This window comes from Naumovozyma castellii, chromosome 8, assembly GCF_000237345.1.
Source record: "Naumovozyma castellii chromosome 8, complete genome".
Lineage (NCBI taxonomy): Eukaryota > Fungi > Ascomycota > Saccharomycetes > Saccharomycetales > Saccharomycetaceae > Naumovozyma > Naumovozyma castellii.
The window spans coordinates 577,098-592,735 of NC_016498.1; the positions used below are offsets into that span (position 1 = coordinate 577,098).

Genomic DNA, 15,638 nt, shown 5'->3' on the forward strand with positions numbered 1-15,638 from the left:
TTCCTTGTTAGTCACTGTTGTTGTTCTTCGGAGTTATTCTTATTGTTAAAACTTGAAATTTATCAGGTATTGGAACTCTGAGCTTGCTGAAACTCGACAAACAATAACCAATAATGCAGGCAATACAGACAATAAATCCATGGAATTACATTCTTCCATGGCCACATCCACTCAAATCGACAAGGAAGAAACAAAAAGGAGCAAATGCACACTCCTTAAACGGTCTATGCCAATCTTCCGATGATCCCCTCGTACATGAGTTTGTCAAGTCATACAAACTTCTAAGTATTTTCCAAAAGTCAAAGTCAAAACAAGTAGAAGAAGATATATTAATAGACAAGTTTGTTTCAAATCCGAACTATGTGGCACCCAAGAATCCCATTGTCCTATGTCACGGTTTATCCGGGTTTGACAGATTGATATTAATACCATCCATTTACTCTTTAACAAAATTGATTAAGAATAGTATATCTTCTAACCTCTCTGATCATTTTCTTAACGAAGACGACATAAATGAGGCCCAACACGATGAGAAACTTGTTCCTAATCTTATCGAGGTGGAATATTGGATTGATATTAAGGAAAAATTAGAAAAGTTGGGTTGTACAGTTATCACAACAAGAGTGCCAAGTTTTGGTAGCATAGAAGAACGAGCTGAAGCATTACATAGTTTCTTGGAAAAGGAAACAAAAAAATTAGGGACACTCCAAGATTCTGCGAATCCAGTAAAATTAAACTTAATTGCTCATTCCATGGGTGGACTTGATTGCCGATATTTAATATCAAAAATTCCAAAGAAGAATTATAAGATTTTAAGTTTAACAACTATATCCACCCCTCATCGTGGTTCAGAAATGGCTGATTATGTTGTGAATTTATTCGAAACCTTGAAAACGGCCATATCGAGTAACACGAATAACGAGCATCCGATGAATCCGCCATTATTACCACTTTGCTTTTATCAATTAACTACAACGTATATGAAATATTTCAATCTAATAACTCCAGATGATCCAAGTGTCTCATATTTTTCGTATGGTTGTTATTTCGAACCAAAATGGTATAATGTCTTTTCCATGTCGTGGAAAATTATTGCGGATGCTACTAATAATGCTCCCAATGATGGAATGGTTACCGTTAGCAGTAGTAAGTGGGGACAGTATCAAGGTACATTATGTAATGTGGATCATTTAGATATTATCAATTGGAAGAATAAATTGAAAACTGATGTAAATAAAGCGTTATTGAATTTAAGTAACGAAAAAGTCAAGGCAATGGTTAAACCTGATCTGGATATTTTACAGTTCTATATTCAAATTACAGATACCTTAGCTAAGAAGGGATTTTGATGAAGGGAACATGGATATTACAATCAGTGCGCATTTTGAGTGATACTAGCTCTATTTTTTTTTTTATTTAGAACTAGAACTATATACGTTTTGTATAGCAAACCTCTGTCATCGGGCAAATATTTATAGAGTGACGTTAGTTCCAATGTTTGACTTGATCAATTTTAATGTTCCATGCACACACAGCTACCATTAACAAGGCATCTCTTTTCATTGTTCCATCATTCTAGATTGCCTATTGGTGTTGACTTTAGTCTTGATTTCTAACTCGTTTTGAAATTCTTCCAACTCATCACACATTTGTTCAAAATATTCAACCTTCTTTGTCAATTCTCCTAATTTCTCAAGATAATCCTTCTTCAAAGCATCCAATTTCTTCAATTCATCATCTGGGATTGTGGAATACTTCTCGGTTATCTCCTGCAGCCAAACTTCATTGGCCCTTGTTTTAGCAGAAAATAGAGAAATGGATTTAGTAGTCTCAGTGTCCACGAACTCTTGCACTTGTTTCATGCAATTTTCCACATTCTGCTGCATGGATCTTGCATTGTTGGTCCCAGTGTCATCGGAGCTCATTGGCAATGACTCTTCCCTGAGATGGGTATTCCTTTGTCCTGACTGTCCTTTCAGTTTAAGGTCGGTGTTCCATGTTATTTTGGATTATGCCGCGAGACAAGACATTCCAGCACGACAAGATATTCACTTAAAAAACGTAATAATACAAGGCTGAAATAAATAGCTATATCATAAAATAGTGGGGTTCATTAAGGTGTTTGTATACTTACATATACAAAGTAAAAACTATCATTATAAATGCGGTTTCTATGACTTAGTTTTACAAGGAATGCATGCACTCAAAATTCCCTTCAGTAAAATCTACTACCCTGGTTTTGAGAATTATACCCATAAGTATATCCAGTATAACCGCCTTGAGCAGATTGTCCTGCTTGCTTATCCATTTGAATTTGTTGCTCTTGTAATTGCTGTTGCTGTAAAAGATAATATTGTTGATAATCAGCTTGCTGTTGGGCAGTCATTTGCTGTCCATTGAACTCATTATCAATAGCAGGAGTTTGCTGAGAATTAATGCTTGGTTGCTGTTGCTGTAGTTGACCAGGTGGTGTCATTCCAGGTTGTTGCTGTAATTGGTTTTGGTAATAGTTATATCCTGTGTTTGGAACATGGTATGGGTATTGACCATTGACGCCATATTGAGGTTGGCCGTATGGGAATTGTTGTTGTTGGTAAAAGTTACCGTAGTATGGCATGAATGACCCTCCATATGGTTGTTGTTGTTGCTGAGACATTGGGGTCGAAGTGTTAGTTTTGTTTTCAGGGAGGGTATCATTATTGTTCATTTCACCATTAGAAGAGGCAGTTTGTGGATAACCTTGTGGTTGCATATTGTATTGAGTATTTGCTTGTTGACCATAGTTAAAGCCTTGATCAAACATACCTGGGTATGAGTATCCGAATTGGTTTTGGTACATATAATATTGCTGTTGTTGAGCAGCTAAAGCAGATGCTTGTTGTGGTGTCATAGCAGGTGGAATTCCTTGTTGAAGTTGTTGTGGTTGTTGTTCAGTTTGAACAGGTACTTTTCCTTGAGTTGTTTCTGGCAACGTTTGCGCATTAAGGTTTATAGGTTTCGATGAAGAAACCACGGTAGAGTTATCAGATGCGACACTCTCTCCCTTCTTTGGTGTTTCGTGGTGTTCCTCAGTAGGTTCTTCTTCTTCCTCGCTTGATTCTTCTTCTGAAGAACTTTCCTCCTCTTCGTTTAATCCAGCTTCCACGTTGGTGGTTTTCTTATTCACCACTGGAACTTCTTGCTCTTCCTCTTCAGATGAAGTTTCTTCTTCTTCACTTGATTCTTCTTCTTCACTAGATTCTTCCTCTTCCTCGCTAGATTCTTCTTCTTCTTCTTCACTTGATTCTTCCTCAGATGCAGTTTCTTCTTCTTCACTTGATGTTTCCTCCTCTTCACTAGATTCCTCTACTTCTTCTTCCTTTGTTTCAACCACTGGCATGTTTATCTTCAAGGATTCCAAATTTTCTAATGGAGATTCGATAGAAGTAGATATGGTAGATGTTTCCTCCTGTTTAGCGACCTTCTTTGGTGTTGCAATAGCAGCCCATGACATTTTTTTAGTCGTTGAATTAACAGATGCATGTATAGGTAATGATGGTAAATCTAAATCCTTAATTGGTTTATTTGGAATAACTTCTTTCTCCTCTTTGACAGGTTGTTCTTCCACTTTTTCTGTCCAGTCGTCATCTAGTTCATTTATCTTTGTAGGGACGTTTTTGGTAGCAATTGTATTATTTGCTACTACTGACGCCCATGATGTCTTTTTAGACACTGGTTTAGTAGTTGTAGCGGTTTTTGTAGTTAAATGCAAAGTGGATGTTTTCAAAAGAGTTTGTTGCTTTTGCTTTTGTCTTGACTTTGGTTGCAAACGAGCAGTTCTCTTCTCTTCCAAGAGTTCTTCCTCGGGATCCACTAATATATGAGATTGATCCAAATCAGGAGTAGAAACAAATTGATTATAAACTGTAGTGGGTTTTTCCCTTTTTGTTGGTTTCTTCACTTCATCCCATTTAGTCACTGCTCCAGATGTGATCTTATCAATTATAGTTTCCAATTCCTTGTATTCTTGCACCAAATCAATCAAATCGTCATTAGTCCAGTCCGGGAACAGTTCCTTCAATGTGTCTAGTTTGGATTGCGTGGCTGGATTCAGTTTCTTCTTAGTTTTCAATGCTGTCATGTGTGTATATATCTTGTTCTTCTTTTATATTTGTTTGTGTAAGTGGTTGTTGCTTTTTAGTTTATGTATGGGATGGTATGGTATGGTATGCAGCTCACAAAGGTAAATGATCAAAGACAATGGAGTTGGTGTCGTTGATTGCTCTGTTTGCTCTTTTGTAGATTTGCCCCTTCGTGTTTTTGACGTCAAAGCAAGACAAAAAGATAGTGAGTATCGTAGATCACGGAGGTTTACTTAATAGAGTTGTGGCTCGTTAAAAGGTTCATTAGAGAGAATATGTACGGTATGGAATGCTATTTACAAAGATGGATCTGATATGTGGTCGAGTAAGATGGGGGTCTTCACTTCTTGGCATCTGCAGGCTGTTCAGAGTGCATCTCGCCCCCTTCCTCGAAGGGAGCTTCCTTTCTAGCTTCATCCAGGGCAGGTTTGATTCCCTGCTTGACCAATGCAGCGTCCACACAAGTAGAGTAGGCGTACCATTGTTTGGAACACTCATTTTCCACAGATTTACCCTTCAGGAATTTCTCGCTGTACCATTCGTTGAAGCAGTCATCGTATGTTTTCTTCAACCCTGTGCACTCGTCAGCAAAACTTGGTATATTCCCCATTGTGCTGCCCATGTATTGTTGTACTGGTCGACTTGATTGTTGGTTGTAGAAAGAGGAGTTGTGGATCTCATATATATAAAGGATCTTGATTCTGAACATTGTGGTTACCCGGGGTGGTCACTTTATTATGGCGATAGTTGGAAAAGAAGAACAGTAATTACAAATGAACAGAGGAAACTATTTTAAGCCAAACAAAACACTACGATTACTAGAAGATCTTCGTCATCTCAACAAGCAAGTAACGCCAGATGCTACGTAGGTTTCTATTTCAGTAAATAATTTTATTACTACCGGGTTAAAGGAAAGGAATGATTAGGATTATATATATATGAACACAGGCTTGGTGGTTCCGTTAAAACATGTGCAAAGTGTATCTCTTATGTTAAATTGTAGACACCATCACCACCTCGTGGTACCTTACATATTTTAATCTTTTAAATGTGAGACACTATTACGATCGGAGTTTTAACGACGATTAGGTAAGCGCCCATTAATAAATTCTGAAAGAGTTAATGGATAGAAGATAGATTCTATCAGGAACACCATAATACCAAAGAGAGTACCATTCATATTGTGCAATAGATTCTTATACAACAATTAATTTTTATTTCATTCATTTCGTTAGAATATATATTTAGATCTATACAAGTGACAGGCGAATCGTTAGATTTTCCTCTTATTATACTTTCTCTATATTGGTATAGTATGAACAGCCTTTCTATTTTCTCTTTCAAAAAAAAAGACTGAACATGGCCATGGAATAGTTTTCATCCAATTCTTTTGCAAGAAGAAAAAAATGCATGTCAAACGATGCTTCAAAGGGTTCTCAGAAATGTGCAAACCACAATACCCTTCGGTATCATTCAGACTAGATGTCTTTGGTCCATGGTAAAGCAATTAAAGCTACACCAAAATTGTTTCCGTTTGCAGTAGAGTGGTGCCCTCCATTGAAAGTTGAGAGGAGGACCAATGTTCAATGGGCGATCAATTGGTTGGAAAGTGAATCACTAGTTCGTTAACATTGTCGTCTGTACCTTCGTCTGTGGATGGTCCTGGTAATTCCTTGGTGCTATGCTCCTCGTGTGCGGATGGTTGCTTCAAGGGAGAACTATCCATCATATCCGATGAAGTGGAATCATGTAAATTCAAATTGGTATTTTTGTTTGTACTTATAATGGTTGGAGAAGGTAGTACACTAGAACTAGACCCATATTGTTGCTGTAGCAACAAGGATACTTTCCTCTTACGACTTTGTCTTTGCATCGTACTTCCATCAGCGTCAGCATTATCGTTTGCAGTTACCATGTCATTCTCCTCGTCATCTTCACTAGAATCTGGTACGTTCAATACTTGACCCGTTGAAGTAACGTTTGCATCATTATCATTGAAATCATTGCGGCGTGCGTTATTATCTTTCTTCCTCTTGTTGTCTTTGCTATCTTTTTCTTGCTGTTTGTTCAATTTTGGGACAATGATTTCACTGCTGGAGTCCAATTCATTGCTCTTTCTCTTCTTGGCCACGTTCTGTGGGAATATGCTATCTGGTCGCTGTTGTTGTTGCTGCTGTGGCAATTGATCAGGTGGCACCAAAGAGCCATTTAAATTTAAGTCCACGTTGGCGGTCTGCTGAAACATAACACTCAACCAATTGGTGTTGTCCATGATCTGGTCGCAAATCGTCGAGTACTTCCTCACATGCGGTATGATATCCTGTGTGATTCTCTTGAAGCAAGCGCCCAAATTGGAATCGATCTTCTGCAAATGCAGTGTGATTTCCTGGTCCAGCTTCTCAATATTAGTCTCGTCGTCCATGATGCTGCTCTTCTACTTTCCCTCTCACTTTCTCGTCACTAGCCCCGAATCAAGTGTCCATTAACATTGATCTCTTAGTTTTGTTTGTTTATATATTTGGAAATTGGGCAGAAATATCACGAGTCCCTGGCATCTCTATCACGACACACGACGTGGCGCTTAACCTCATCGGAGTATCCAGGGATAATACGGAAGGGATATCAGATCTACTCATCGTTCTGATAGTGTATTGGATGGATCTGTTCTCTCCTCTTGCTCTTTTATAACATCTGTTCTAGTATACAAGCACGTTTACACGTAACAAGACAAGAACATAAATACAAGAACAAGAATGAATTTCCCTAAACCCGGAAACTACTGGTTCATATTCCCATGGATAGCTTTCATACCATGGTACGGTATGCTTATTACAATGCTGATTTGCTGGGCTGCTCAGGGCCATCCAATCTACTGGTTCATGCACACGGAACAGTTCCCCGTATACATCTCCGATATAGGTGCCACCAACTTGCGTCCCCTCTTCATTGCCTGTGCCGGTTGGCAGGGAATAGGATACGTCCTCACTGTCCTCCTAGAGTACTTACAAAGATCAGGTCTTATTAAAGTTCGTAAGGAGAGATGGTACGGTATGACCCCCTGGTTTACCAAGGATGAAAGAAATCTCATTTGGAGTGCGCTGGTCCTGGGTTGCATTGGCGAATTAGGACTATTATTCTGCTCAATTTTTTCTACTGCTAGATATCATCGTGTCCATACAGCAATGGTGGCTATATTCTGCGCATTCATGCTGCTTTCCATTATATGCCTCACAGCAGAATATTTTCTCATGGAGAGACATTATGCTCTCTTACACCCTCGTTATAGAGCTTCTTTGAATGACGAGGAGAAGGCTGTACAGATCGACGAATTGAAATGGTGGCAATGGAGAGGGTATAAGTGTAATAAGTTTGTCATTAGTGCATGGTTTAAGACCTTTTGGATGGTCGCTGCCATCATATGGGCCATCTGTTTTGGTGCCATTTCGGATAACTCCAAGAGTGCTTGCTTTGAATGGTTATTGGCTTTTTGGTTCGGTGTCATCTTTATCATATTGTCAGTGGATTTCTATCTTGGGAGCACGTGGAAGACGTCCAAATATTTCAATAAGATTGATGATTTTAATGGATATTATAAGTATAGAAACTTCCCCTATGATAACGCTCACGAATTGAATTTAGAGAAAGAATTTAAAGTGTATCATGTCGCAGCATCTGTACCATCAGAGTCCTCTTCTTCTTCTGTACCAACACCTCCATTAGCACCAACATCTCCCGGTGATGGTAGCGGTGAAATTTTACATCCAAATTTTCAACAAAATAATAACGACAACGATAGTGACAATTTACCCATGGTTGCGTAAAATAATTAATTCCTACTAAATACGCAACATTAATTTAATTTAATTTAATTTATATATTCTTTCTTAAAACACTTCTTTAAACAAACCAGTGTCTAACGGTTTATCCTCTGTTGATTTTTGAGAAAATCCACTAAAGGAATCCTGTTCTCCCTTATTATGGTTTCCATCTGTCATAGCGGTCACTTTACCTAATGGAGATGCTGCTCTTCCCTCCTTCCTCTCATATTTCCCTGGAACAGTCTTTTTTCCTTCTAACATTTTTTCTTTAACCCAATTAGATGATTGTGGTTTTGCACTACCTGGTGAAATAACACCACTGACATTCGTTAGGGATCGGGTAGATGCACTCTTACTATTATCTTCAAGAGCAGATTCCGGTTCATTGGGGTTCAATAATTTTTTCTTCTCACTCTTTTCTCCTTGTTCTTCTTCTTGTTCTTCTTGTTCCTTCTCCTTTTGAGCCTTCTCTTCTCTTAAAATCGCCTTCACTTTTCTGTCATATTCTTCCATACTGGATAAACCAACCAATTCTTCAGGTAAAGAATTGCATAGCTGTTGAATTTGTGCTTGATAAATATTTTCTTGATCCTTTGTCCGGTCTCTAATGGATACCAGCATATTATACCTTTGTCTCTTAAGTGACATAGGTGTTTTCTTTGATTCAACTAGTTGATCTGTCATGATTGATAATTATTTTACCAATAATCGTAAGGAAACGACATTTCCCAAATCTCATTTCATATCCTGTCTCATCCCATCTTCTTCCCTGTATTTTATACGTAATAATAAGCCATATTAGCCAGCCGCGTATTAGGGGACAGATAATAAGAACATTTATTAATTTAACAATAAGGAATGAAATACATAGAATAAACAAAATATATTCAAAGTGCAGTATTAAAGTCAACCCGCTTCATTTCATCATGATACTGTTTCAATAACTGACCACGTTCCGCCTTTATGGTACTCAGATCAGTTTCATTGTCAATAACCCAATTTTTCAACTCTTTTGACAAATTCTCTTGTTCGGTTTCCAATCTCGTATCAAATTCACCTTTTATATGCATATGACGAGCTTCCAATTCTTGCAATTGTTTACCCTTCATATCGATTTCCTGCTCCTTTTCACTTACCAATTGATCAAATTTCACTTGTGCATCTCTTTGAGCTTGCCATTTATCCCGGTCGTTATTGGTCACGACAGAGTCAAGTATTTCATGGTCATTAGTCTCTTTCAAACCTTGCAATTCTCTCCATTGTAAATATTCTTGTTCCACAATAGCAGCACGCCTCTCAATATCATAATCCACTTCTCTTTCTCTCCTGGCCACTTTATCGACATTAACTAACACTGGATCCATTCGTTCATGTGCCAACTTATCAACATCTTCTTCAGGTACCCAAAGTCCACCCCCAAGATTAACTTTCCCTTGACGTGAAATTGCCTGTTTATTTTGTACGTTTTGCTTTTGGCTATGTTGTTCAGTAGCTTTCGTAATAGCAATCTTATTATATTCCACATTATTGTAAAGTTCCATCTCTCTTCTAGCCCTATCCATCTCGTATAAATCTTGACTAGTTTTCACTTGAGCCATATTAAATACTTTGGTAGCTTCAGTAATATCATAATGTGGAGGACCAGGCACTGTCATGCTACTTTGCTGCATGGCTTCTTGGTTCAATTGCTGTAAATGTGAAGCAACAGCAATGGGGTATCCACGCTCAGCTAGTCGGATTCTTTCAATCTTGGCCTCATTAGGATTCCAACGCTCATGGAACCTTTCCCTAGCCTTATATTCAGCACCAGTAAGTACTTTTGATAAATTCAATTTTCTTGATATTTCAATTGGCGTAGATGAAGCAATCTTTTTGGTGGGATTTTTCCCCAAAGAAGATGCTGCATTGGTACTAGTTGTAGTGACATATGATTTTGGTTTGGGTAAAACACCAGCTTTCTGGATTATATGTTCATCTTGTGATAACACTTTCGAGGCAGCAAGATGTGAAAATTTACCATCCGTTCTTTTTTTATACTTTCTTTCATCCTTGGGGTGTTCATTCCCTTCTTCTGCTAATAGTTTCGTGATTATTTTCCCAGCAGCCAATTGAGCTTGCATACTTGGTTCTCTCTCGGCGTGTAACTCTAAATCCTTGGCATGTTCTCTTTTTTCAATCTCAGCTAATAAATGACTAGCTGATCCTGTGGCTAACCTATAATTGGTAGCCTCTTTGGATGGTCTAGCAGGAGAATAATACATCCCGTATTTAATCTTAGTTCTGTAGATAGCTTCTTTGCTCAACCCCGGGAATGTCCTCTCAATTAAAAATTCATCATTATCATAGGATTCCATACTCGATGTAGCCCTGGTTACCAAACTGTCGATGGTTTTTGTTCTTGTTGTGGTAGTGGTCCTCATGGAGGTGGCATCCTCTTCCTGGCCCGATAATGAACCATGATGAGTCGTCTTTTCTCTTCTCTTGGCTTGTTTGGTCGATACAATCTTAGTCGGAGACACCAAAGACATGTTTTGAAATTAGTATTATAAACCTTCACTGAATGTTACATTAAAGACAAAAAAGGTAGGAAAGAGGGGATCCGATTTCAAAAGAAAGGAGAATAACGCTGGTTATATAGTCTTTCATTAAGCAACAGACGTCCATTGTGTCAAAAAATGGAAAAAAAAAATAATAATGTTTTTGATTCAGCCGCTGCATCAAAGAGGATAACAAACATGTCTGGGTGATCACAGACTAAATGAATTGACCTCTAATTCTTCTGGCCAACTGTATATCCTTCTTCATTAATGTGATCCTCTTGGCATGTATGGCTAATAAATTGGCATGCTCCAATAAACCCACTAAATAAGCTTCACTGGCTTCCTGTAACGCGACAATGGCCATCGATTGCCAATGAAGTTGTTGGTCTTCCACGGTAAATTCATCAGTGACTTCCTTCACTAATTTAGTAAAGGGAATCTTCGATATCAACAGTTCTGAAGATCGTTGGTATTTCCTTATCTCATATAGGGCTAAACTACTTGGAGTAAATTTTTTCGTATTTCCGACCTGTCTCTGAGTTCTAATCTTTTCAACACGTTGTTTGAGTTCTCTTTGATGGTGTCTTTCTTGACGAGAATGTTTGTTTCCTTTTCTTCTTTCTTGGTGACGATCGATAATGTTGGATTGATCTAGGGTTCCATAATCGTCATCAATGGCGTTACCTTCCTCATCCTCATCTTCTTCTTGATCAAAAAATTGAAAGTTCCCACCCACATCATTAGAACGATAATGACTACTGGCCACAGACTCTAAATCTCCGTCGTCTTGCCCTTGGTTATAATACCTTCTTTTATCTTCAAATCGGTGTAATAAGTTTCTACGTTCTCTAGTCCTTTGTAAAAGAGAAAGTGCCCGCTCGTTGATGACTTCTTGCTGTAATAAATCTTCTGTATTATCCGGGTCCAGTGTTAATCTATTTATATTGCTCAATGATCCACTATCATTATCGAGGATATTCGAGAACAGATGACTACTAGAATTCTGAGCATGGCCTTGTTCTACAAATTTTCTGCTTGACATTTCTCCTCTTAATATATATACCAGTTCTTGGTTATAGTAACAATATGTTTATCTGGTGATGGTAATCTAATGTATTTCTTTACGCGTTCTTCTTTTTGTTTATACTGAACAGACTTGTATAATCTTCTTGCACGACAAATTTCTAAATTTTTTCAATATTCATAACAACAAACATTTGACCAAATTTGAATATTAAACTATTAACTACTTGCAAGTGAATAAAAAAGGGAATCCGACAAGATACCTAATACCTAGCTCGACGAAATCCACACCAACTTACAATGGCGCCAAGATTGGAAAGTATGCTACTTATGTATCCAAGATCTGGATCCACACTAGTGCAATTCGGTCTTAATGATGAAACGTTTACAGTCCCACAATTGGAATTCCCAACTCAAATTTACAGATCGTTGGATCCCGCAACAAACCAATATAGTTTCTACACACATCCTACCGACTCTACTGAATTGATACATCCAGTTGTCAACGGATCCATTGTGGATTTGGATGCCTTCTTAAACCTGATAAAATTGATTTATGTCTCAATTCTGGCAGAAAAACACAAACAAAACCCAGAAAATGCATTCACATCCGAATTATCAAATATCCCATTCCTTTTGATCTCTCACCATAGTTGGTCACAATACCAATTGGAGAAGATTACGCAATTTGTCTTCGAGACATTGAAGATTAAAAATTTCATGTTCCTTCCAACCTCATTGGCAGCATCTATCGCCATGATTTCTTTACAACATTGTTGTATTATAGATATAGGTTACAACCATACTGATATTTGCCCCATCATGGATTACACTCCTATAGCACACCTTACTACAACAATACCAATCGGTGGAACGAGTATTAATGAATCACTAAGGAGACAATTACCTAACTTGACCGTTGATCAGATCGAAACTTTGAAAAAATCCTCCATTTTTGAAGTGTTGAACGATGAAGATGTGAAGAAATATTCTAAATTCGGTGATGTCCATCATAATGATATCGATGTCGCGGCTGATGATGATGCCACTTTGGATGTAGCCAGTATTATTACTAGTGATAGAGATACTCGTGAAGTCCTTGCGGAAAGAGAACGTAAGAAGCTGGAAAATAATGTGCCAAATTCAGAATTAGAAAAGAATACCTTCATAGATAGTAATGGTGAAGAAATTGTAGTCGGAAAACAAAGATTCCAAGGTTGTGATAGTTTGATTCAAAACATTTCAAGAAGAGTCGGTCTGGTATTGGGACAAGTTGATGATATCAGTAAATTAAGGACAATGTGGGAAAATATAGTGATAATTGGAGGAACGTCGTCAATTCAAGGTTTTAAAGAAGCCTTAACATCAAGATTAATGAGGGATCATCTAGTGATGGAACCTATTGAGGAAAGAACGCAAAGGGAACAAGAAAGTATTGCCGCACATACATCCACTAATACAAAGGGTAAAAAGAATAAATTCGTGGGAGCTACCTTCGTTCAAGATATTGAATATTTACAAGCTCCTACCATAATAAGATTGGCCAAGTATCCTGAATATTTCCCTGAATGGAAGAAACATGGTTATGGCGAAATTTCCTTCTTAGGAGCAGAGATTGTATCAAAACAATGTTTCACCCACTCTAAGGATAATTATTACGTTACTAGGGAAAGTTATGAAGAAAAGGGTCCCATGGCTCTTTGGGATGTTGAATTCTAGATTTTGAAATTGTATTTATAAAATAATTATTCTCTATACTAAAAGATAAAGATAAAAAAATAACATCATGTAATAATAAACACTCTCCTCTGCCTTTTAGACGAATATTATTTATTATTTTGAAAATGTTACGTACTATATTTATAAGAGTTTATAAGTCTATCAGTATAAATACCTATCGATCAGCAAAGCTTAAATATTCTTGGATATCTTGCATGGTTTCTTGAGAACTGTTTTTTGGATTCTGAATATAGTTCTTAAAGTTGAGGATGTTTCTAGAGGACGTTAACGTGTTTGAAGTTGAATTTGAGTGAGAAGATTTGGGGATGTGATCTTTGGAAGTATGTTTCCTGTTTCTTCTATATTTGTTCTTCAGTGGTGAAGTAGTAAAAGAGTTTGAATGTTGCGAAGAGTTTTTAGAATGTGATGGGGTATCTTTAATCCGGATCAATGCTCGGATTGGTGTTGGAAGCTTAATGGGTGAAAAAGAGGATGAAGTATTCGTCGATCTTCTCTTTTTGGGTGAATCGGTTTCCGAATTCGAATAGTTGTCTGTATACGTCCTCTGATTTGTCATTGTACCGTTTATGTCTTCTAAACTTTCCATTTCCTGTATTCTCGGGGCTGTATCATAATCGATAAACTCTGTTACTTGAATTGGATCATCATAGGAGGATGCGAGTGATGGACCTGATGCACTGGATAAATCTACGAAGTCGTCAGCATCATCGACCCCCTTACTTATGATAGAGTGAGGATTGGTATGATATTCATACACCCTTTCCCTTCTGGGTTCGATAGGTTGGGTAGATACATGTGTTGATTTGTTATGCTTGGGGCTGAATATATTATGGAAAAATGTTTTGATACTTGTTTTGCTCTTCTTTATTTTATTTTTGGAGCTGCTATTAAGATGGAGATGTTTCTCGCCTGAACTAGTTTCTATTAACGCTGATAGCTCATGTATGGATACCCTTTCTCTTGGATTTTTCTTCAACAGTTTTTCAATTACTAGATTATTCAACGGAACATCATCTAAATCTGAATCCAAGGACTCGCTGACAACTTTATGGTATGTATCGAACTCATTTTCGCCACTAAATGGGAGTTTATTATGAAGCAAACAGTAAAGAGTAATTCCCAAAGACCATATATCTAATTTAAATCCATCACGGATGTTATTTCTTTTCGATTCATTAAAATGACAGAGTTCAGGTGCAATGAATGCTGGTGTTCCAATTATTTTGTTTAGTTCCATTTGGAAACAATGCTCTAATTTTGGATCCTTGAATGGGACATACCTTGGCAGCAAAATACTACATCCGAAATCAGATATTTGAAAATGTCCATCTCTTGCATTGCAAAGAATATTTGCCGGTTTAATATCACGATGAATACATCCATTGGCCTCCAAGAATCTCAAAGCTTTAATCATGTCAACAAATACCCATTCAGTAAAATCTTGAACATCACAACCAGGAATCATCTTCTCCCATTGGCTTAGTACTTCATCCTTGGAATTTCTTCTCCATCGTAATTCTCCCAGAGAACAATATTCGTTAATAATCCAAATATTCTTGCTAGATGGTGAATCTAAACATTCAACCAATTTCACGACATAATCACAATTTTGCAATTGATTCCAAACAAATATTTCCCATCTACATTTTTCAACATTCATATACATCACTGCATCATCAGCATTCCAGTGCCTTCCTGGATCTCTCACTTCATTCCGTCGTATCCATTTCATGATTTGATTCATAGAATATTGTTGATTATTTAATGGTCTCTTTGAGATAATCTTCACAGCGAAGGTGTCTCTTCCAGGAATGCTCAGTTTATAAACTTTCCCGAATTGACCCTTTCCAAGCTTCCTTCCCAACTTGTACTCATCCAACTTCTCAGTGTCTAATTGATGGACTACATTTTGGAAATCCTCGGTGATTTCCAAAGTATGGTCTTGTATCAACGTTTGGTAGGTGGTGCCCTGAAGAAAGGAAGCAGTGGAGGATACAAGGGAGACTGATGGTGATGATGGGATGTCTCGAGATGTCGGACTGCCAAATGTCAAGTGCTGCGAAAGTAAAGTAGGAAAATCCCTTCGTTCTTGTAAATTCATAGTGGGGTGGATGAGTAAGTTACTAGCAGAAAGCTATATGCAAAGTGTTGACGATGATATAAGTGAATTTATTTGCTTGTTACATTGTTGCCATTGGCTAAGAAATAGTGAAATATTTTAACGCGTTATTTTGCGTGAACCAAATGGCCCACGAAAAAAGAAGAATAAATGAAATAAAGGTTAAAGTTACGTTAATAAATTTATAAAATTAAGTTATTAAAAAATTGTATATATTCTATGAAACATATGTTTCTTCTTTTTTTTCTGGAAATGATCAACTTTTCTCTAGAGGTAA

General features: G+C 37.4%; 11 protein-coding genes across 11 annotated transcripts; 3 read left to right on the forward strand and 8 right to left on the reverse strand.

Annotated features, from left to right (window-relative positions):
* Positions 1 to 113: 113 nt before the first annotated feature.
* TGL2 (triglyceride lipase) lies at positions 114 to 1,349 on the forward strand (the record flags this gene model as incomplete). Its single annotated transcript, XM_003677906.1, has 1 exon — positions 114 to 1,349. The coding sequence occupies one exon, from the start codon at positions 114 to 116 to the stop codon at positions 1,347 to 1,349; it is 1,236 nt and encodes a 411-aa protein (XP_003677954.1).
* A 210-nt stretch (positions 1,350 to 1,559) lies between these two features.
* On the reverse strand, positions 1,560 to 1,925 carry BLI1 (Bli1p; the record flags this gene model as incomplete). The annotated part of the gene is made up of 1 exon (XM_003677907.1): positions 1,560 to 1,925. One exon carries the CDS (start codon positions 1,923 to 1,925, stop codon positions 1,560 to 1,562), a length of 366 nt encoding a protein of 121 aa, XP_003677955.1.
* A 290-nt stretch (positions 1,926 to 2,215) lies between these two features.
* NCAS0H02990 (uncharacterized protein) lies at positions 2,216 to 4,120 on the reverse strand (the record flags this gene model as incomplete). Its single annotated transcript, XM_003677908.1, has 1 exon — positions 2,216 to 4,120. One exon carries the CDS (start codon positions 4,118 to 4,120, stop codon positions 2,216 to 2,218), a length of 1,905 nt encoding a protein of 634 aa, XP_003677956.1.
* A 341-nt stretch (positions 4,121 to 4,461) lies between these two features.
* On the reverse strand, positions 4,462 to 4,830 carry MDM35 (Mdm35p; the record flags this gene model as incomplete). The annotated part of the gene is made up of 1 exon (XM_003677909.1): positions 4,462 to 4,830. The coding sequence occupies one exon, from the start codon at positions 4,828 to 4,830 to the stop codon at positions 4,462 to 4,464; it is 369 nt and encodes a 122-aa protein (XP_003677957.1).
* An 885-nt stretch (positions 4,831 to 5,715) lies between these two features.
* Positions 5,716 to 6,543, reverse strand: ASK1 (Ask1p; the record flags this gene model as incomplete). Its single annotated transcript, XM_003677910.1, has 1 exon — positions 5,716 to 6,543. The coding sequence occupies one exon, from the start codon at positions 6,541 to 6,543 to the stop codon at positions 5,716 to 5,718; it is 828 nt and encodes a 275-aa protein (XP_003677958.1).
* A 331-nt stretch (positions 6,544 to 6,874) lies between these two features.
* Positions 6,875 to 7,942, forward strand: SFK1 (Sfk1p; the record flags this gene model as incomplete). Its single annotated transcript, XM_003677911.1, has 1 exon — positions 6,875 to 7,942. One exon carries the CDS (start codon positions 6,875 to 6,877, stop codon positions 7,940 to 7,942), a length of 1,068 nt encoding a protein of 355 aa, XP_003677959.1.
* Positions 7,943 to 8,005: 63 nt separating this feature from the next.
* On the reverse strand, positions 8,006 to 8,623 carry NCAS0H03030 (uncharacterized protein; the record flags this gene model as incomplete). Its single annotated transcript, XM_003677912.1, has 1 exon — positions 8,006 to 8,623. The coding sequence occupies one exon, from the start codon at positions 8,621 to 8,623 to the stop codon at positions 8,006 to 8,008; it is 618 nt and encodes a 205-aa protein (XP_003677960.1).
* A 203-nt stretch (positions 8,624 to 8,826) lies between these two features.
* On the reverse strand, positions 8,827 to 10,467 carry LPX2 (Lpx2p; the record flags this gene model as incomplete). The annotated part of the gene is made up of 1 exon (XM_003677913.1): positions 8,827 to 10,467. The coding sequence occupies one exon, from the start codon at positions 10,465 to 10,467 to the stop codon at positions 8,827 to 8,829; it is 1,641 nt and encodes a 546-aa protein (XP_003677961.1).
* A 226-nt stretch (positions 10,468 to 10,693) lies between these two features.
* Positions 10,694 to 11,521, reverse strand: CSE4 (centromeric DNA-binding histone H3-like protein CSE4; the record flags this gene model as incomplete). Its single annotated transcript, XM_003677914.1, has 1 exon — positions 10,694 to 11,521. One exon carries the CDS (start codon positions 11,519 to 11,521, stop codon positions 10,694 to 10,696), a length of 828 nt encoding a protein of 275 aa, XP_003677962.1.
* Positions 11,522 to 11,802: 281 nt separating this feature from the next.
* On the forward strand, positions 11,803 to 13,221 carry ARP9 (Arp9p; the record flags this gene model as incomplete). Its single annotated transcript, XM_003677915.1, has 1 exon — positions 11,803 to 13,221. The coding sequence occupies one exon, from the start codon at positions 11,803 to 11,805 to the stop codon at positions 13,219 to 13,221; it is 1,419 nt and encodes a 472-aa protein (XP_003677963.1).
* A 175-nt stretch (positions 13,222 to 13,396) lies between these two features.
* On the reverse strand, positions 13,397 to 15,343 carry ELM1 (serine/threonine protein kinase ELM1; the record flags this gene model as incomplete). Its single annotated transcript, XM_003677916.1, has 1 exon — positions 13,397 to 15,343. One exon carries the CDS (start codon positions 15,341 to 15,343, stop codon positions 13,397 to 13,399), a length of 1,947 nt encoding a protein of 648 aa, XP_003677964.1.
* Between the last annotated feature and the right edge of the window lie 295 nt (positions 15,344 to 15,638).